This window comes from Mytilus trossulus, chromosome 10 (genome assembly GCF_036588685.1).
Source record: "Mytilus trossulus isolate FHL-02 chromosome 10, PNRI_Mtr1.1.1.hap1, whole genome shotgun sequence".
In the NCBI taxonomy this organism is placed as follows: Eukaryota; Metazoa; Mollusca; class Bivalvia; order Mytilida; family Mytilidae; genus Mytilus; species Mytilus trossulus.
The window spans coordinates 71,501,533-71,524,017 of NC_086382.1; the positions used below are offsets into that span (position 1 = coordinate 71,501,533).

General features: G+C 31.6%; 1 protein-coding gene across 1 annotated transcript; it reads right to left on the reverse strand.

The window, feature by feature from the left end:
• Positions 1 to 7,438: 7,438 nt before the first annotated feature.
• On the reverse strand, positions 7,439 to 22,460 carry LOC134688477 (5-methylcytosine rRNA methyltransferase NSUN4-like). Its single transcript, XM_063549233.1, has 6 exons — positions 22,295 to 22,460; positions 19,306 to 19,930; positions 10,637 to 10,768; positions 9,037 to 9,182; positions 8,468 to 8,592; positions 7,439 to 7,840 (listed from the first exon to the last, which is right to left on the reverse strand). The coding sequence occupies exons 1-6, from the start codon at positions 22,397 to 22,399 to the stop codon at positions 7,564 to 7,566; spliced, it is 1,410 nt and encodes a 469-aa protein (XP_063405303.1). The 5' UTR covers positions 22,400 to 22,460; the 3' UTR covers positions 7,439 to 7,563.
• Positions 22,461 to 22,485: the final 25 nt, after the last annotated feature.

Consider the following 22,485-nt stretch of genomic DNA (forward strand, 5'->3'; position numbering starts at 1 on the left):
TTTAAATATAATCATGACATTTTGAAATATGAGCATAATAGGTACAAATAGCGTAGTTTTTAAAATTAATTCATAAACATGCATTGTACCTTTTGTGTTGTTTCATAAAGTACTGCATATTTTCTTTATCGTATTGCAGAGTAATGTTGAGGAAGTTGAACCATTTTGACAGACATATTTTATTGTTCGGGTTTGTTCCACGTTTTGAAAATTAAGCGATTTTGTCACAGATTCTCAAATAGAATTTACATTAAATGTCTTTCACGATACGATACCAGAGCTTTCACGATCGTCTTGCAATACTTGACCACCTTTAGATATTTTTTCACGATCATTTCTCTCATTAAACCGAATGACACCCGTGTTAAAGTATTATAGGATAGTTAGTATGTTTTATTAAATCAACTTTTACGACTTGACTGTGGTCATTTTAAATGCATACTGTTTGGTCTGGTTATTTCAATTTTGAAACACAAATATGTGTCTCTTTGACACATTCCCCATTTCCATTCTCAATTTTATTTGTTAAATGATATGCAGTATTTTAAGTTTAAACTTATTCTTATGGTTTTCCCCCAAAAAAATATTCTCATTCTCAAATTGATGAAAAAATATATTCTGGATAAGCAGATGACAAATAAAAATATTCAGAATACAGATCCCCCCATACTTTATAGTATTAAACATTGTAAAAAGTAATGGTTGCATCAGAAAGCGTGGGAAAAAATATTTTCATTGAATATATTCATTTCATTGATGATCTCTTTTGATTATAATCATTACAAAGCATCTGTCTAAGTTTTAAAAGAGTCAATGAAGCTTTGACAATCTTATCAATGTCTTAATAACAGACTGAGTCTTAAATGCTGAGGTAGACAACCTATATATTTATGGGGTTTGTAAGTTCTTACTGGATTTAGGAGATATACTCCACCTGTGCAATTTTTGCTGCAGGCGACACAAATCAAAGTGATGGAAATCACTCATGGAAAGATTAGAAAAGTAGTTTGAATAATTTCATATTAAGGTATGGTGGGGAAAAATGAACATTAATAAAGCATTTTTGCTGAAAATTGCATTAACAGCAGGTCTTTAGAAGGAAACATGCTTTTCCAGTATATGAATAAAATGAGCTGAAATTAAATAATATGGGTCTCTTGATTTCAACAATTTTATTTAAACTGCAGTTTATATCTTATCCAAATAATGTTGCCTGTTCTGGACATGTTTTACAAAAAATCCAAAAAATTGCAAATCCAAAAAAATTCTAGTAAATGTTACCAACTATATCCTTGTAAGACATAAAATCTAGACCTTTAAAGTGAGAACAAAAAATATCTAAAATGTTGTTTTTGGGCTTTTTGTAAGTTGAAACCGAGGTTATATGACATGATTTATTAAAAGTTGTAGAGTGCCTTTTGATCTATTTTTAATTAAGTATTTTCGTTACAGAAGGCGTTGAAAATGTACCTTTTCAATATAAACAAATTAAAAAACTTATTTTATTGAAATGTGGATTCTTTCTTGATTGCAAAAATATATATTCACTTAAAATAAAAATTCAAATGACTAAAATGGACATAATGATTGATGGAGAATAAACTTATAAACAATGGTTTGTTATAACTAAAAGTTTAAAAATTTTAAAACTGTTTCAAGCCAATTCCTGATAAAAAAAATGAACTAATCTAAATTGTTGATTAATTACAGATGATTATTGGAAATCCATCAAGTAAATTATGGCCTTACTTGAATACCTTAAATATATTCATGTTTATATTAATATTTCATTTTTTTAAAATATCTTGTTAATCCATTAATCATTTATCTTTCAGATATAATTTACAGATTCACTTTATGTTATGTAGATCAAACGTAATAGGCAATTAATAAATCTATCATCCTTTTATACATGAAACATCTAATGTATTTGTGTATTCAATTATGAGGTCAAATATTTGTATATTCAAATGTATATTGCAGGGCCTGTTATGTAAGACTGAGGTTGATATGTAATGTGGTGAATTTGATTGACAGTTTAGGAGGTGGGGCATTGCAATTAAAGGTCTACCTTGTCTTTTATTGTTTAGTGATAATGATAGTTGTCAATCATACTAGTATTGTATCAACACCCAATTACATAATCAAAATGTTTAAAAAAAGCCTGCACATCAATATGCTCCAATAGTATACCCATTTTTTCAGTTTATATGTGTATTAAGTGCACATACATGAGGACCATAGGGAACTATATCTCAGTGTGAATACATTTGGTAACAGTAGCTAACCTGTCATGTTGTTAGGGAGGCCGGAGCCTTAGTGAAGATTTAGAACAGAATCTGCCTAATTTCACATTTCTAAAAATAGTGGATTGGCATGGTGGCAGGAGATGTTCATTGAAAATTCTTGTGATTCTATTAGTTAATGTTATTTCCCTTGATTTGTATCCTCTAAATTTATGATATTTGAATATGGGTAAAGTACTATTGTCTCAATTTTTTAAAACCACACTAGTATCAAAAAAGTAACTATATGTCAATTGTTTTATTCTCCCCATTCATGTAAGGTAACCTGCCTGAGTGGTAAACAAATACAAGACAACATTCCATCTGTTTAATAGGAGACATTTTTTCGAACTTTGATCTGGTTAGCTGCTATATAATTTAAGCAATAAACCATATCAGGTTTTTATTAAAAATCAAAAAGTTATGACAGCAAAATCAAGAAAACAAAATTTATTATATTTATAAGTTAGCTAAAAAGCTTTCAATATGTAATAAATCCACGATATGCACTATTGAATATTCCTTTAAACTTCCTAATAGATACAAGTAAAATATCTTGCGAACAGTTTACTTTTTTAGTAAGCATAGCCAACACAATTTTAAAAGCAAACGATGTAGTTGACATACGTTATTATCCTAAATTTGTTTACATTCTCCATTTCACTTTTTCAAATAAAAGTATGCACACACATAATGTGAATAAGACACGCATATCAACCAGATATATCCATTCAAATAGTCATTGTAAGGCTGTAACAAATCACACGTGGATGTTGATTATTTCAGTGTCAATTTTATTGTCTTTTGATTTTTACAAAACAAGGTCAAAGCAGGCCGGTAAATTAAATGCCGGATTCACAGGTAGCGTGTTTTATTTGCTACCTGTAATTTTAGGTAGCTTGATGAATTGTACTTTTTATGTTTATAGAAGTAGAGTGATATGCATTGTTGATTTCTATATGATTGTTATAAACATGTGTTTTAATTGTATTGTTTGCAGGCAAGGACAGTTTTGTGAGGAAGTAATAAAATTATATGAAAATATACTTTGAAATGGCATCTAAATTTCTAATAAACTTAAGTAGTTTAAATGTAAATGGTACTAAAAATAAAGTTAAAAGAGACAGAGTAATTGAATGGATTAAATGTCAAAATACTTCTATCTGTTTTCTACAAGAAACTCATTTTAATGAAAACATAGAAACAGAAATAAGAAATAATTCAAATTTTGATATATTTTGCAGTCACGGAACGACCTCTAGTAGGGGTGTGGCTATTCTCATTAAAAAGTCACTGAATTATAAGTTGATAAATAAACATAACGATGTAGATGGACGATTAATTCTTTTAAATGTAGAAATTGATGAAAGCGTTTTTACACTAATGTGTATATATGCACCTAATTGTAAAAGTAATAGAAATATATTTTTCAAAAAAGTAAATAATACATTAAAAGAACAAGGGATAGGAATTACGATAATGGGGGGAGATTTCAATGATACGATGAAAGCGATAGACAGGAAAAATGCTCGTTCAGAGGTAAAAAATATCCAATCAGTAAATAGTTTAAAATCTTTAATAAAAACAAATAATTTAACAGACCTTTGGAGATATTCAAATAAAAATAAACAACAATATACTTGGCGAAGAAAAGATAAATCACAGGCAAGTAGGATTGATATGATTCTGATAGGTTCAGATTTCATACCACTAGTAGAATGTTGTAAAATTAAACCTGCAGTTATTGATTCTACGGATCATCAAAGTGTTTTTATGAAGTTTAGAACAGGTGCTTCAGAAAAGGGTAGGGGGTACTGGAAAATAAATAATTCTATATTAGAAGATAATGACTACATACAATTAGTTAATCAAGAAATGGAAAGCTGCTTTATGGGTAATCGTAATTTAAAAAACCTTGGTTTAGCATGGGATATATTTAAAATAAAGATAAGGGAGGCAACTATAGCTTATTGTAAATCTAAAGCAAAATTTAAAAGAGAAAACTTACGAACTCTTGAAAAAATATTAGAAAGAAAATTGAAAATAAGAGATGAACAAGAATCTGAGAATAACGTTTTAGATAAAGATATTGAAGAACTTGAAAATAATATTGCCAAAATTTATGAACAAAAGGCTAAAGGTGCTCAAATAAGATCACGAGAGAAATGGGTTGAATTTGGGGAAAAATATAACTCGTACTTTTTAGGTTTAGAAAAACAGAGACAGGTAAAAAAGTCAATCAATAAATTAAAAGGGGAAAATGGTGAGATTTTAACGGATCAAAGTGATATACTTAGTAATATTAGAGAATACTATAAAAAGTTATATTCGACGCAAAACCCTGATAAAACATCAAGCGACAAATATATATTTGAGACAAAACTCGATAAAGAAATGGATAAAAATGATAAATCAATTTGCGATGGGGATATTACAGTAGAAGAATGCTCAGATGCTATTTATAAAATGAAACTTAATAAATCCCCTGGATTAGACGGTTTAACCGTTGAATTTTATAGAAAATTTTGGGATAACTTAAAGTTCATAGTAGTAAACATTCTTAATATTGGATACAAAGATCAAACACTTACATATTCACAGCGTACAAGTGTATTAACGCTATTATTTAAAAAAGGTGATCCATTGTCACTAGATAATTACCGTCCTATTTCTCTTTTAAATATTGACATGAAACTTCTATCGTACGCTCTAGCACAACGATTGAAAAAAATCTTACCAAAACTGATTAAAGAAGATCAGACTGGATATGTTAAAAATAGATTTATTGGTTTTAATCTTAGACAGATACAAGATATTATAGATTTTACTGATTTATACAAAATTGAGGGGGCTATAGTCTTTGTAGATTTTTCTAAAGCATTTGACTCTCTAGAATGGAATTTTATGTTTTCAGTTTTAAAACATTTTGGATTTAATGAATCTTTTATAAGATGGGTTAAGACTTTATATAGTGATATTCAAACATGTGTAATGAATAATGGTTGGATATCTGAGGTCTTTAAAAACACAAGAGGTATACGTCAAGGGTGTCCTTTATCTGCATTATTATTTGTTTTATCTGTGGAAATTATGGCTTCCAGATTAAGAAGCAATACTGATTTTAAAGGTATCAGAGTCAAATTAGATTGCAAAAATCATACTATAAAAATTTCGCAACTGGCAGATGATACTACTTTATTTTGTTGTTCTAAATATGATGTTCAAGTAGCTATGAATGAAATTGAAATTTTTGGTTCTTATTCAGGGCTGAAATTAAACAGAAACAAAACAGAGGGGTTATGGGTAGGAAAACTTAAATCTTGTAAAGACAAAATTGAGGGAATCAACTGGAGCAATGGTCCAGTTAAGACTCTTGGCATTTACTTTGGGCATTGTACGGAGGAATGTGATAAACTAAATTGGGAAAATAAGATTGAAAAGATGAATAAATTATTTTATTCTTGGCAAAAAAGAAATCTTACTATTTTTGGAAAAATTTTGATAATTAAAACATTAATTGTGCCCATTTTTACTTTTGTGGGATCTGCTTGCAGAGTTCCAGAGAAATTTTTAAAAGAAATAGAAAAAAGTTGTTTTAAATTTATTTGGGATAATAAACCAGATAAAGTAAAAAGAAATTCAATTATTAGTCCATATGAAAAGGGGGGTTTGAATATGATAGATATCAGAAGTTATTTCACCGCTCTAAAAGCTATGTGGGTAAAAAGATTAGTAAATGATTGTGAAGGAAGTTGGACAATTATACCTCAACACTATTTTTATAATTTTGGGTCAAACTGGTTAGTGTTTCAAACAAGCAGTGGGGATAAGACAGACGAAAGCATTGAAAACATCCCAGAATTTTATAAAGATATTATTAAATGTTGGAAATTAACTGGTGGAGGTCTAACAAAAAAACCAGAAACATTTACAGATATAAGAAAACAAATATTATGGAACAATAAATTTATTAAATTTGAAAATAAAGCTATATTTTTAAAATATTGGATTAAAAGCGATCTTATTTATGTAAATGATATCATAGATGAAAAAGGTTGTATTTCTCAAGATATAATTTTAAATAAACTAAAAAATAAATCAAACTGGATGGCTGAGATTAATTTAGTTAAGAAATCTATACCAAAAGACTGGGCAGCAATTTTAAAATCGGAAAATTCTATAAAAAGTATTGTTAATATAAAAAGAAACCAATTTATATTGGATGGTTTACCTATAAAATTAGAAGCATTAACAAATAAACTTGTATATAAGTCTCTGATAAATAAAAAAATTGAACCAGCTATTGGACCCAAAAAATGGCTGCGTATATTTGATATAGATGATGTGTTATATCAAAAATATCTATATAAATTTTTATTCAAATATTTAAAAGAAAATAAACTTAGAATTTTTAGATGGAAATTACTACAACATATTCTACCTACAAAGAAACTTTTATGCAGGTGGAAAATTGTAAACAATAGTTCTTGTAATTTTTGTACACAAGAAGAAGATTATGATCACTTCTTTATACTGTGTCCGTATTTAAAACTTTTTTGGAATAAAATAAATGAAGTTTTAAATAACAGTAAAATAACTTTTAAGGTAAAACTAAGACACTTAGTATTTGGATATAAAACTTCTGAAGAAGAATATTTTGACTTAAACTATTTTTTAACAATTGTGGGCTTTTCAATTTATAAAGCCTACTACATATCTGATCAAAAGACAAAAAATGTCAATGTTTACTCAATTTTTCGCAATGAGTTCAATAGAAGAGTATGTTTGAAGGTTAAAAGTAATGTTTTAGCAACTATTAGAAAACATATTACGTGATTAATCGATATTATCTAATATATATATATATATGATGTAAAAAATGTAATATGTATTTTGCAACTAATCACTACCCTGAGTGATTAGTGGATTGTAACAGGGAACATCAGGAGGAGCTTGGACTCTTGAATGATATTGTAACAAGCCAATATTTGAAATAAATATTTATTTATGTTGTTAAAAAAAAAAAAAAAAAAAAAAAAAGCTTTCAATATATATATTTAAGCTGTATCATTTATCTAAAATTTCTTCCAAACATCTTTTGGGATTATTGAACTCATTGTAGTTTTCATGACGTAACCTTTTCAAACTAGAAGAGCACCCCAAAAATGAGTGTTCTATCCTGTTTACTGACTGACAGATGCTAATAGGTAAAGGGATGTGTCGTTCAAATTATGGCAATTTCAATACATTGGATATAATACAGAAGTACTTAAATCTTTTATTTAGTTCGGTGTAATTTACATATAAACATTGGTCCAAAATTTGCTCTCAGATTTGGTAGAACTAACTGTCCAAAACGGCAACTAGGATAAAAGTTAAATGTATCCTTAAATAGTGTTTGCATATAACTTAAGTCAACAACACTAATATCTATATTGGTTTCCTTCCATAAATGTTCTAATGTTGCCTGGATGACACCATCATTCTGGCCTGGAGATAATGAACAGGTAGAATATACAACAGATCCTCCTGGTACACATGACATTATACCAGATCTACAAAATACAACATTAAAGGTGTAATACCACCAAATCATAGTATGTCACATCACCGTGCATACAAAAAAGGGTCGTAAAAAATATTCTATTGAAATTCACAAGTGTAGGTTATTTATCCATTGCAGTTAAAAAATTCTGTCATAAAAATATATTTTGGGTATTTCAAAGCATAATTATTTTTCAACTTTAGGTTTTTGATAGAATTTTTTGGAAACTTGAGGTTACATGGTTAGTATGGCTTACACACAGGTAAATAAGAGGTGAACATTTGATTTGTTAACTTTTTTGTATATTAATTATGCCACCCGATTTTCATTTGAATAGTTTGACATTCAACATTTCAGGGCCTTTTATAGATGACTATGCTGTATGGGCTTTCCCATTATTAAAGGCCATACAGTGACCTATAGTTGTTGATTTCTATGCCATTTTGTTTCTTGTGAAGATTTGTCTCATTAGCAATCATACCACATCTTCATTTTATATTGTGATTTTAGCAAGAAAATTTGAAAACTTAAATAATGAAGCATTTATACATTAAAAAGTATTATTATTCTTCAATACACACACTAATCAAATCATCTGTTAGAGCATCATTGACATTAGTAATTTAAATCAACTTACAACAGTAAATGTTTTTGAAGTGCAGGTATCTGAAGTCTTTCTTTCATTCTGCCTGGTTTAAATATATTATTATCATCTTCCAAAGCAGAGTGTCTGTCTTTTGTACAAGGGACATCTACCAATACCTGTATAAAGTTTGGTATGATTATGACAGACTTTTAGTATAAAACATAATCATATAACATATGAAAATATAACAAAAGTGTTCCAATGTCCCCTGATGTTGCACATATCTATAAACATGATAAAGGGCAATAACTTTAAAAAATCACTGATTTTTTTCTTCTTTAAATTGTTCATAAATATCTTTAAGAAATGGAGGCTTGAGAGAAAATAAAATGCAATTTCCAATATTATAATCAATAACTTCAAGGGGCATAACTCATAAAAAACATATATTAATCAGCACTGATTTTTCTACTTTTCTAAGACATCCTTTATGTTACTTTTGATATAAGTTTGATAAAAATCTGTACACATGAGAGCACTTACAATACAATTTTCTATATTATAAATATTTCTAAGGGGCATATTCTGATGTCAGAATAGATTAAGGGACAAATACTAACCTTATCATAACTAGGTTCATTTAAGGTCAAACCATCATCTTGATTAACTGTGACCTTGTCAATCATTGTCTGGTTGCCATAGGAGTGAAGTGTCCTTGTCAATCTCTGTAGTCTACTTTTTGATGAATCATTACAAAGCAATGTGCCTGAAAATTATAACAAATGTATTGCAATAAGTCTGTCCCAGCCATTAAACTGACTAAATGACTGCAGAAGCATTTATTCTAAGGCTAATTAAAGTATGGTTAGAACCTTTAATAATAGTCTACATCTGACAATTTCAAAGGTCCAAGCTAGGCCGTTTTTATTGGACAAAATTATTACTCAACAATTCTTTACTTAAAAACTCATAACCAAACCATTTTATCACTACTTTTAATCTCATGTATAAAACAGGATGGTTAAAAAACATAGATAGTAAATAGAATAGTTGTAGTCAAAGAAAAAGAGAGATCAAAAATTTTACCAGCAGGGGAGATAGTTTTTGCACAAATTTGTGCTAAGGGGAGATAATTTGACTTGTTATTACTAAATTCATCTACATTTTACACTATGTTTTATCAATTATCCAGAAATTCAGAACAAGTTGTAACTCTACCATTTTTATTTTTTATTTCCTGAATGTGATCATGGAAATAATGTCCTAAAGTATACATTAAAATTTATAGATATTTTTGTGTTTTATTTACCAAAGTCTGATTTCTTCTCATAATTATCTATGTACTTCAAATTAAAAAAAAACCACCACATTCTAGAGTTAAATAAAATCAGAATTACACATTCATAAATCTTCTACTATGTGCAGCATTTTATGTCTCTTTCCGTTGAAATCATCTTCGCTAGCCAAGGTTTACCATCCACTCCAGTTCTTTTCACCCTTGGCGGATTGAGATAAAATTTCGGTGACACATGGTTAAATTTTTATTGGTTGCAGTCAAAACTCGCTGCATCCAATCAAAAAGCACCTATAACATGATCATGTGTAAATGTAGAAAGTGTTTGTAAACAATTGCCACTTGTTTATCGTGCAACAAGTCTTTACATTCTATAAACATACGACTATTTTTAGTGACAACTTCTATCATAGATTTTTTTTAAAGTTCCTGTAAATGGCGGTAAAGTTGGATAGAGATTAGGGTTCTCGCTAAAGATTTTTGAAGGCGAGTCCAGGGACTCCTCATTTTTGGCCGTGGTGAGTCCAACAGCAAGAAGAATATATTTTATTGTCCACAATATAATGAAATATTTTAGTCTCCATGGTCTAACAGTACAATGAAATGACATTAAATTCAGATTACTTTTAAACTTTTGCTATAAAATGATGATATTTGTGTTTAACTGTGTTCAGTTTATACAAAATGTTTCAATCTTGATGCATCTGTGGACTCATCAGTTTTGAAAATGGTGAGTCCAGACAGATTTTGGTGAGTCCAGGACTCATGGACTTGCCTTAGCGAGAACCCTGGAGATAAGATTGGGGCATTGAAATTGTTTCTGGTATCATTAATTAATAACACAGGGAAGATAACACTGCAGGACTGATGAGGTAATATGTAAAGTTAAAAGTACTCATGAGTAAACAACACAGCTATTTGTATACCTGAATGTTGATATTGTAACATTGTCAACATCTTTCCACCAGGAGCAGAACACATGTCTAGAACATTATCATTATCTTGTACATCAAGGGCAATAACTGGTAACATGGAGGCAGCATCCATCATGTAATAACCTGAAATATATATCACATAAATATACATCAAGGGCAATAACTGGTAACATGGAGGCAGCATCCATCTTGTAATAACCTGAAATATAAATCACATAAATATACATCAAGGGCAATAACTGGTAACATGGAGGCAGCATCCATCATGTAATAACCTGAAATATAAATCACATAAATATACATCAAGGGCAATAACTGGTAACATGGAGGCAGCGTCCATCATGTAATAACCTGAAATATAAATCACATAAATATACATCAAGGGCAATAACTGGTAACATGGAGGCAGCATCCATCATGTAATAACCTGAAATATAAATCACATAAATATACATCAAGGGCAATAACTGGTAACATAGAGGCAGCATCCATCATGTAATAACCTGAAATATATCACATAAATATACATCAAAGGGCAATAACTGGTAACATGGAGGCAGCGTCCATCTTGTAATAACCTGAAATATATATCACATAAATATACATCAAGGGCAATAACTGGTAACATGGAGGCAGCATCCATCATGTAATAACCTGAAATATATATCACATAAATATACATCAAGGGCAATAACTCACTGGTAACATGGAGGCAGCATCCATCATGTAATAACCTGATATATACAACACATAGCTGTACACCAAGGGCAATAACTGGTAACATGGAGGCAGCGTCCATCATGTAATAACCTGAAATATATATCACATAAATATACATCAAGGGCAATAACTGGTAACATGGAGGCATCATCCATCATGCAATAACCTGAAATATACATCACAAAGCTGTACATCAAGGGCAATAACTGGTAACATGGAGGCAGCGTACATCATGTAATAACCTGAAATATACATCACAAAGCTGTACATCAAGGGCAATAACTGGTAACATGGAGGCAGCATCCATCATGTAATAACCTGAAATATACATCACAAAGCTGTACATCAAGGGCAATAACTGGTAACATGGAGGCAGCATCCATCATGTAATAACCTGAAATATAAATCACATAAATATACATCAAGGGCAATAACTGGTAACATGGAGGCAGCATCCATCATGTAATAACCTGAAATATAAATCACATAAATATACATCAAGGGCAATAACTGGTAACATGGAGGCATCATCCATCATGCAATAACCTGAAATATACATCACAAAGCTGTACATCAAGGGCAATAACTGGTAACATGGAGGCAGCATCCATCTTGTAATAACCTGAAATATATATATCACAAAGCTGTACATCAAGGGCAATAACTGGTAACATGGAGGCAGCATCCATCATGTAATAACCTGAAATATACATCACAAAGCTGTACATCAAGGGCAATAACTGGTAACATGGAGGCAGCATCCATCATGTAATAACCTGAAATATACATCACAAAGCTGTACATCAAGGGCAATAACTGGTAACATGGAGGCAGCATCCATCATGTAATAACCTGAAATATATATCACAAAGCTGTACATCAAGGGCAATAACTGGTAACATGGAGGCAGCGTCCATCTTGTAATAACCTGAAATATAAATCACATAAATATACATCAAGGGCAATAACTGGTAACATGGAGGCAGCATCCATCATGTAATAACCTGAAATATAAATCACATAAATATACATCAATACCAATAACTGGTAACATGGAGGCAGCATCCATAATAACCTGAAATATATCTCACATAAATATACATCAAGGGCAATAACTGGTAACATGGAGGCAGCATCCATCATGTAATAACCTGAAATATAAATCACATAAATATACATCAAGGGCAATAACTGGTAACATGGAGGCATCATCCATCATGCAATAACCTGAAATATACATCACAAAGCTGTACATCAAGGGCAATAACTGGTAACATGGAGGCAGCGTCCATCTTGTAATAACCTGAAATATATATATCACAAAGCTGTACATCAAGGGCAATAACTGGTAACATGGAGGCAGCATCCATCATGTAATAACCTGAAATATAAATCACATAAATATACATCAAGGGCAATAACTGGTAACATGGAGGCAGCATCCATCATGTAATAACCTGAAATATATATCACAAAGCTGTACATCAAGGGCAATAACTGGTAACATGGAGGCAGCATCCATCATGTAATAACCTGAAATATATATCACATAAATATACATCAAGGGCATTAACTGGTAACATGGAGGCAGCATCCATCATGTAATAACCTGAAATATATATCACATAAATATACATCAAGGGCAATAACTGGTAACATGGAAGCAGCATCCATCATGTAATAACCTGAAATATATATCACATAAATATACATCAAGGGCAATAACTGGTAACATGGAGGCAGCATCCATCATGTAATAACCTGAAATATATATCACAAAGCTGTACATCAAGGGCAATAACTGGTAACATGGAGGCAGCGTCCATCTTGTAATAACCTGAAATATATATATCACAAAGCTGTACATCAAGGGCAATAACTGGTAACATGGAGGCAGCATCCATCATGTAATAACCTGAAATATAAATCACATAAATATACATCAAGGGCAATAACTGGTAACATGGAGGCAGCATCCATCATGTAATAACCTGAAATATAAATCACATAAATATACATCAAGGGCAATAACTGGTAACATGGAGGCAGCATCCATCATGTAATAACCTGAAATATAAATCACATAAATATACATCAAGGGCAATAACTGGTAACATGGAGGCAGCATCCATCATGTAATAACCTGAAATATAAATCACATAAATATACATCAAGGGCAATAACTGGTAACATGGAGGCAGCGTCCATCTTGTAATAACCTGAAATATATATATCACAAAGCTGTACATCAAGGGCAATAACTGGTAACATGGAGGCAGCATCCATCATGTAATAACCTGAAATATAAATCACATAAATATACATCAAGGGCAATAACTGGTAACATGGAGGCAGCATCCATCATGTAATAACCTGAAATATAAATCACATAAATATACATCAAGGGCAATAACTGGTAACATGGAGGCATCATCCATCATGCAATAACCTGAAATATACATCACAAAGCTGTACATCAAGGGCAATAACTGGTAACATGGAGGCAGCATCCATCATGTAATAACCTGAAATATAAATCACATAAATATACATCAAGGGCAATAACTGGTAACATGGAGGCAGCATCCATCATGTAATAACCTGAAATATAAATCACATAAATATACATCAAGGGCAATAACTGGTAACATGGAGGCAGCATCCATCATGTAATAACCTGAAATATAAATCACATAAATATACATCAAGGGCAATAACTGGTAACATGGAGGCATCATCCATCATGCAATAACCTGAAATATACATCACAAAGCTGTACATCAAGGGCAATAACTGGTAACATGGAGGCAGCATCCATCATGTAATAACCTGAAATATATATCACATAAATATACATCAAGGGCAATAACTGGTAACATGGAGGCAGCATCCATCATGTAATAACCTGAAATATAAATCACATAAATATACATCAAGGGCAATAACTGGTAACATGGAGGCAGCATCCATCATGTAATAACCTGAAATATATATCACATAAATATACATCAAGGGCAATAACTGGTAACATGGAGGCAGTGTCCATCATGTAATAACCTGAAATATACAACACATAAATATACATCAAGGGCAATAACTGGTAACATGGAGGCAGCATCCATCATGTAATAACCTGAAATATATATCACATAAATATACATCAAGGGCAATAACTGGTAACATGGAGGCAGCATCCATCTTGTAAAAACCTGATATATACAACACAAAGCTGTACACCAAGGGCAATAACTGGTAACATGGAAGCAGCATCCATCATGTAATAACCTGAAATATATATCAGATAAATATACATCAAGACCAATAGCTGGTAACATGGAGGCAGCATCCATCATGTAATAACCTGAAATATATATCACATAAATATACATCAAGGGCAATAACTGGTAACATGGAGGCAGCATCCATCATGTAATAACCTGATATATACAACACATAGCTGTACACCAAGGGCAATAACTGGTAACATGGAAGCAGCATCCATCATGTAATAACCTGAAATATATATCACATAAATATACATCAAGGGCAATAACTGGTAACATGGAGGCAGCATCCATCATGTAATAACCTGAAATATATATCACATAAATATACATCAAGGGCAATAACTGGTAACATGGAGGCAGCATCCATCTTGTAATAACCTGATATATACAACACATAGCTGTACATCAAGGGCAATAACTGGTAACATGGAGGCAGCATCCATCATGTAATAACCTGAAATATATATCACATAAATATACATCAAGGGCAATAACTGGTAACATGGAGGCAGCATCCATCTTGTAATAACCTGATATATACAACACATAGCTGTACACCAAGGGCAATAACTGGTAACATGGAAGCAGCATCCATCATGTAATAACCTGAAATATATATCACATAAATATACATCAAGGGCAATAACTGGTAACATGGAGGCAGCATCCATCTTGTAAAAACCTGATATATACAACACAAAGCTGTACATCAAGGGCAATAACTGGTAACATGGAGGCAGCATCCATCTTGTAATAACCTGATATATACAACACATAGCTGTACACCAAGGGCAATAACTGGTAACATGGAAGCAGCATCCATCATGTAATAACCTGAAATATAAATCACATAAATATACATCAAGGGCAATAACTGGTAACATGGAGGCAGCATCCATCATGTAATAACCTGATATATACAACACATAGCTGTACACCAAGGGCAATAACTGGTAACATGGAAGCAGCGTCCATCATGTAATAACCTGAAATATATATCACATATATATGACATCAAGGGCAATAGCTGGTAACATGGAGGCAGCATCCATCATGTAATAACCTGATATATACAACACATAGCTGTACACCAAGGGCAATAACTGGTAACATGGAAGCAGCGTCCATCATGTAATAACCTGAAATATATATCACATAAATATACATCAAGGGCAATAACTGGTAACATGGAGGCAGCATCCATCTTGTAATAACCTGATATATACAACACATAGCTGTACACCAAGGGCAATAACTGGTAACATGGAGGTAGCGTCCATCATGTAATAACCTGAAATATATATCACATATATATGACATCAAGGGCAATAACTGGTAACATGGAGGCATCGTCCATCATGTAATAACCTGAAATATACAACACATAGCTGTACACCAAGGGCAATAACTGGTAACATGGAAGCAGCATCCATCATGTAATAACCTGAAATATATATCACATGCATATACATCAAGGGCAATAACTGGTAACATGGAGGCAGCGTCCATCATGTAATAACCTGAAATATATATCACATAGCTGTACATCAAGGGCAATAACTGGTAACATGGAGGCAGCATCCATCATGTAATAACCTGAAATATATATCACATAGATATACATCAAGGGCAATAACTGGTAACATGGAGGCAGCATCCATCATGTAATAACCTGAAATATATATCACATGCATATACATCAAGGGCAATAACTGGTAACATGGAGGCAGCGTCCATCATGTAATAACCTGAAATATATATCACATAGCTGTACATCAAGGGCAATAACTGGTAACATGGAGGCAGCATCCATCATGTAATAACCTGAAATATATATCACATACATATACATCAAGGGCAATAACTGGTAACATGGAGGCAGCATCCATCATGTAATAACCTGAAATATATATCACATAAATATACATCAAGGGCAATAACTGGTAACATGGAAGCAGCATCCATCATGTAATAACCTGAAATATATATCACATAAATATACATCAAGGGCAATAACTGGTAACATGGAGGCAGCATCCATCATGTAATAACCTGAAATATATATCACATAAATATACATCAAGGGCAATAACTGGTAACATGGAGGCAGCATCCATCATGTAATAACCTGATATATACAACACATAAATATACATCAAGGGCAATAACTGGTAACATGGAGGCAGCGTCCATCATGTAATAACCTGAAATATATATCACATAAATATACATCAAGGGCAATAACTGGTAACATGGAGGCAGCATCCATCATGTAATAACCTGAAATATATATCACATAAATATACATCAAGGGCAATAACTGGTAACATGGAGGCAGCGTCCATCATGTAATAACCTGAAATATATATCACATAAATATACATCAAGGGCAATAACTGGTAACATGGAGGCAGCGTCCATCATGTAATAACCTGAAATATATATCACATAAATATACATCAAGGGCAATAACTCACTGGTAACATGGAGGCAGCGTCCATCATGTAATAACCTGAAATATATATCACATGCATATACATCAAGGGCAATAACTGGTAACATGGAGGCAGCATCCATCATGTAATAACCTGAAATATATATCACATAAATATACATCAAGGGCAATAACTGGTAACATGGAGGCAGTGTCCATCATGTAATAACCTGAAATATATATCACATAAATATACATCAAGGGCAATAACTGGTAACATGGAGGCAGCGTCCATCATGTAATAACCTGAAATATATATCACATAAATATACATCAAGGGCAATAACTCACTGGTAACATGGAGGCAGCGTCCATCATGTAATAACCTGAAATATATATCACATAAATATACATCAAGGGCAATAACTCACTGGTAACATGGAGGCAGCATCCATCATGTAATAACCTGAAATATATATCACATAAATATACATCAAGGGCAATAACTGGTAACATGGAGGCAGCATCCATCATGTAATAACCTGATATATATATCACATAAATATACATCAAGGGCAATAACTGGTAACATGGAGGCAGCGTCCATCTTGTAATAACCTGAAATATATATCACATAAATATACATCAAGGGCAATAACTGGTAACATGGAGGCAGCGTCCATCATGTAATAACCTGAAATATAAATCACATAAATATACATCAAGGGCAATAACTGGTAACATGGAGGCAGCGTCCATCATGTAATAACCTGAAATATACAACACATAGCTGTACACCAAGGGCATTAACTGGTAACATAGAGGCAGCGTCCATCATGTTATAACCTGAAATATATATCACATAAATATACATCAAGGGCAATAACTGGTAACATGGAGGCAGCGTCCATCATGTAATAACCTGAAATATATATCACATACATATACATCAAGGGCAATAACTGGTAACATGGAGGCAGCATCCATCATGTAATAACCTGATATATATATCACATAACTATACATCAAGGGCAATAACTGGCAATAAGGAGGCAGCGTCCATCATGTTATAACCTGAAATATATATCACATACATATACATCAAGGGCAATAACTGGTAACATGGAGGGAGCATCCATCATGTAATAACCTGAAATATATATCACATAACTATACATCAAGGGCAATAACTGGCAATAAGGAGGCAGCGTCCATCATGTTATAACCTGAAATATATATCACATAAATATACATCAAGGGCAATAACTGGTAACATGGAGGGAGCATCCATCATGTAATAACCTGAAATATATATCACATACATATACATCAAGGGCAATAACTGGTAACATGGAGGCAGCATCCATCATGTAATAACCTGATATATATATCACATAAATATACATCAAGGGCAATAACTGGTAACATGGAAGCAGCATCCATCATGTAATAACCTGAAATATATATGTGAAATAGCTGTACACTATTCGAGGTATTTTTCATCCTGGTTTCACTCTCAATGTTGATCCTCCAAATAGCTGAATGCATGGGTAATCAATGTCTAGACATGCTAGATAAGGGGTTAAATAAAAGATTACATGAATATGAATTCAGTGAGGTTGAGTTATTTATTTGTTTCTTATCTTAACTTGAAAATATTGAACTAAACAATGCTAAATTAGCTGTTAAAATTTACTTATTATTTCACTACTGTAAATTCAGAAATAATTGAGCATGTTGAGTGCATTTAATATTGCAATTGTGTCATTTTTTTGCAATACATGTATTCAGAAAAGTTCTGTTTGATTCTATCATTCATATAAAAAAATTCATACTGAATATTTTTATTATTGAGATTATAACCCTGTTACATTTTTCGCAATAATAATAAAAACATCGCAATGATTTCTACATATATATATATATATATATATATATACTTTCAATTATAATGATTGAAAATAAATCATGTTTTTTATATCTCGTAGCTAACGCCCCTTTTACATGATTAAGAAAATCTAGCATCTATCCATATTTGAATTTATACTATACATTTATTTATAAATACATGTTAAAATTTAAGAGACTTATCATTATCTAAAGAACAGTCATGAATGTCTCTTTGGTATCATTCGCCTCTCTTTTTTATGATCACAATGATAACCTATATTATAACAATGACTCAAGCTATTTAAATGTTTTACTATTTTCATTCTTACCTAGTTTACTATTTCTCCTACTGATGGAAGGTTCTGGAAACAGATCAATATTCCCTCTCTTATAACAGTACGCTTTGAGTGTGTCAGGTATGCGAGGAATATCCTCTGTAATAACATTGACAAGGAAGTCTGTATCCTCAAATGTATTCTGTCTGGCAAGTTCTTGATGTAGGAATTCTCTCTGAGTATAAACTTTATTTGTAGGCATGAAATCATATAAACTTGTATTCTTTTCATCTATAGGATCATTGTTACTGGAAAATACAATGGAATCACTTCTATGAGAAGGTTGTATATTATCTTCATGAGAATCATCAGAAACAATAACATTGTCCTTTTCAGTATGTGAACGATCAGTCTCAATGCTTTGTGAATGTGCTGCTTTTAAATCAGTTGACATATCAACAGCTCTTTGTATGAAGTCCTCTGCACCTAAATCAGATAACTTTGACTCTGCTTTGAAGGCAGTGCCCTCATCACAGTGATTTACTAAAGCACAATATTTCTGTTGTGATAATAGAGATATTCTTATAGATGGCCACAGTTCTTTATAATAGCTACTGTAATACATGTCAAAGTGATTTAAGGCATGTTGTGTATTACTCTTGGAATTGCTCTGGAAAGCCTGTAACATAGAAAATAAATAATTAGATTTTGCAATTTTTACAAAAAAGGACTTTCAGTTAGATAATCCTCATCATGCTCATGGTACACATGTATGTCTTGTATTATTAAACATGATTATGATTATACTGCTGTCTTAACATGATTATCATGGTACAATTGCACTGAAGTGTTAATATTATTATCATGATAGATAGACATTATGCACTGATGTGGTAACATGCTTTATATCATTGTACATGTACACATGTACTGATGTCTTAACCTGATTATCATTGTACATGTACACATGCACTGGTGTCTTAACATGATTATTGTTGTACATGTGCACATGTACTGGTGTCTTAACATGATTATTATTGTACATGTACACATGTACTTGTTTCTTAACATGATTATTATTGTATATATATGTACACATGTGCTGGTGTCTTAACATTATAATCATGGTACACATTTACTGATGTCTTTACATTATTATCATGGTACACATGTACTGATGTCTTTACATTATTATCATGGTACACATGTACTGATGTCTTGCATAAACATGATTATCATATACATATGTCTTTAAATAATTAACATGATACACATAATTTTGATAATTCTGATGACTAGCAATATAAATACGATTATGGTATGGACATGGGTATAAACATGATTAGCATCCACTCAACTTAAATTTACAGTAAGCTATTCATGCTATTTGTAACAACTTCCTATTTTCCAACTTCATTCTGGAATCTTTATTAAATCTCATAGAAAAATGGAAAAAAATTCTATTCTTGATGAACATGATGAAGTCATTCATCTTCATATTTCTAAATATTAAGTTACTGCACAAAGTTTCAAGAAATCCCAAGTGTCCATTAAAAATTATAGTATTGATGATTTATCATAGCATGCATAGGATTCAACACATTTTTTCTTGAGGTTATTGATGTGTAAACTATGGCAATTAACTCACACACTGAATAAAAGTCCAAAGGACTTTTACCGGTATGTAAAGTTTGTGACAAAGAACTCATGTTAACACATCAATAACCTCTAGAAAAAATGTGTTTAATCCTAATAATTCTTATGCAAAATATTCGTGATTTTTAATTAACATTTTGTGTGGCAAAGCCTACTATAATTACATGTACCATCAAATGCACAATTGACAGGTTGGAACTAAGGAGTTGGCCGCCTTTTGGACTTACTAAAATCAATAAATGTTTGATAAATGCAACAAAATCAAAAATGAAATAGTTATAGCACCTACCTCAAAAACTTCAATTTAATGAGATATTATCAAAATACATGTATTCTATTCCTTGAAAGTTTTCATTTGTTTGAAGCGGTGTTTGCCATGACGTAAATGCGCCAAAGCATTCATGAAATTTCCTGGAATTTTATTAAGATTTTAATTTTATACATTTTCGAAGCTTTAGTACATTTGTTTTATTTATTTTTTGTTATAAATATTTATACATGATATATGCATTAGAATTATACAACTGTTATTTGTTTTTGGTTTTTTAATCTTAATTTGCTGAAAATCCTGGGATCCCTACCAGCATTTGTATTGCACATGAATAGATTACGAAAGTAGTTTCTGAAACATGGTTTATATCGAAGTGTAAACTAAGAGAAAAGTTCTAATTGACCAATTAAATTCAAGTATTGAAATTATAAGCAGAAAGAAGTGATTATCTTTCTTTCTGTGATGTGAATGCCATCTAGCCCCACTTGAGAAAAATAGAAAAATCCCAATGAACATGATGAAACTCTCTCTACTTATGAAACAGGAAGTAATGTTGTTGAATTTATGTTTCTCAACTCGTTCCATGGATAAATAAAAGTATGTACAGAATTAATGCATACCAGTTGAACTACATAAAATGTAAAGCCCCTCTTATGAATAAAAGAATTAAACTGTAATGGATTAAGGGCTGCCAATATGCCTACATTTTACCTTTTTTCATTAAGTCATGTTAAGTTGACAGGACACAAATTAAAGGGATTTAACCTTTTTAACAAGTGGGTTGATTTTTAAAAAGTGGGGCGAGTTGGTGAAAAAGTGGGGAGATTTGGTGTGGGGTGGTTTGCCAGTGGCAGTTGGGCTATTTGTCCTGCTTCCTTTTGAAGTTACAAAAAAAAAATTAAAAAAATCATGCAGACTTTGTCCCCTTTCACAAGAAATGCCTTCCTCATATTATGCCCCCTGTCATGCCTGTAGACTATATATATATATAGCCAGAGACATATAATTGTATTATATGTCTCTGATATAGCTATAGTTGTGTAGAAATAATTTGGAAAATAAAAAATAATTTGGAAAATATTATATATTATAAGTTATCATTCTTATAAGTTATACCATTTTTTTCTTAGATCGTCTGTGACACATCTGTTTAAATGATATGAATTTGTTGGATGTAAGCAACTTGTACAACTGAGAATTGCAAATTGTTGTTCTTGACATTTTTATGTTCAATCTCACGTGTTTTCTACTTTCGTTTTGAGCGGAAGTGGCTATTCATAAGTTCCACAAAATAAGACAATTCATCT

Excerpts from the sequence above, each read along its gene's own strand:
- LOC134688477 (XM_063549233.1), bottom strand. The coding sequence starts at position 22,399 with ATGTCAAGAACAACAATTTGCAATTCTCAGTTGTACAAGTTGCTTACA. Across the intron at positions 19,931-22,294 it reads GACGATCTAAGAAAAAAATG|GCTTTCCAGAGCAATTCCAA; the intron begins GTATAACTTATA and ends TCTATGTTACAG. Across the intron at positions 8,593-9,036 it reads ATGAACCTAGTTATGATAAG|GTATTGGTAGATGTCCCTTG; the intron begins GTTAGTATTTGT and ends AACTTTATACAG.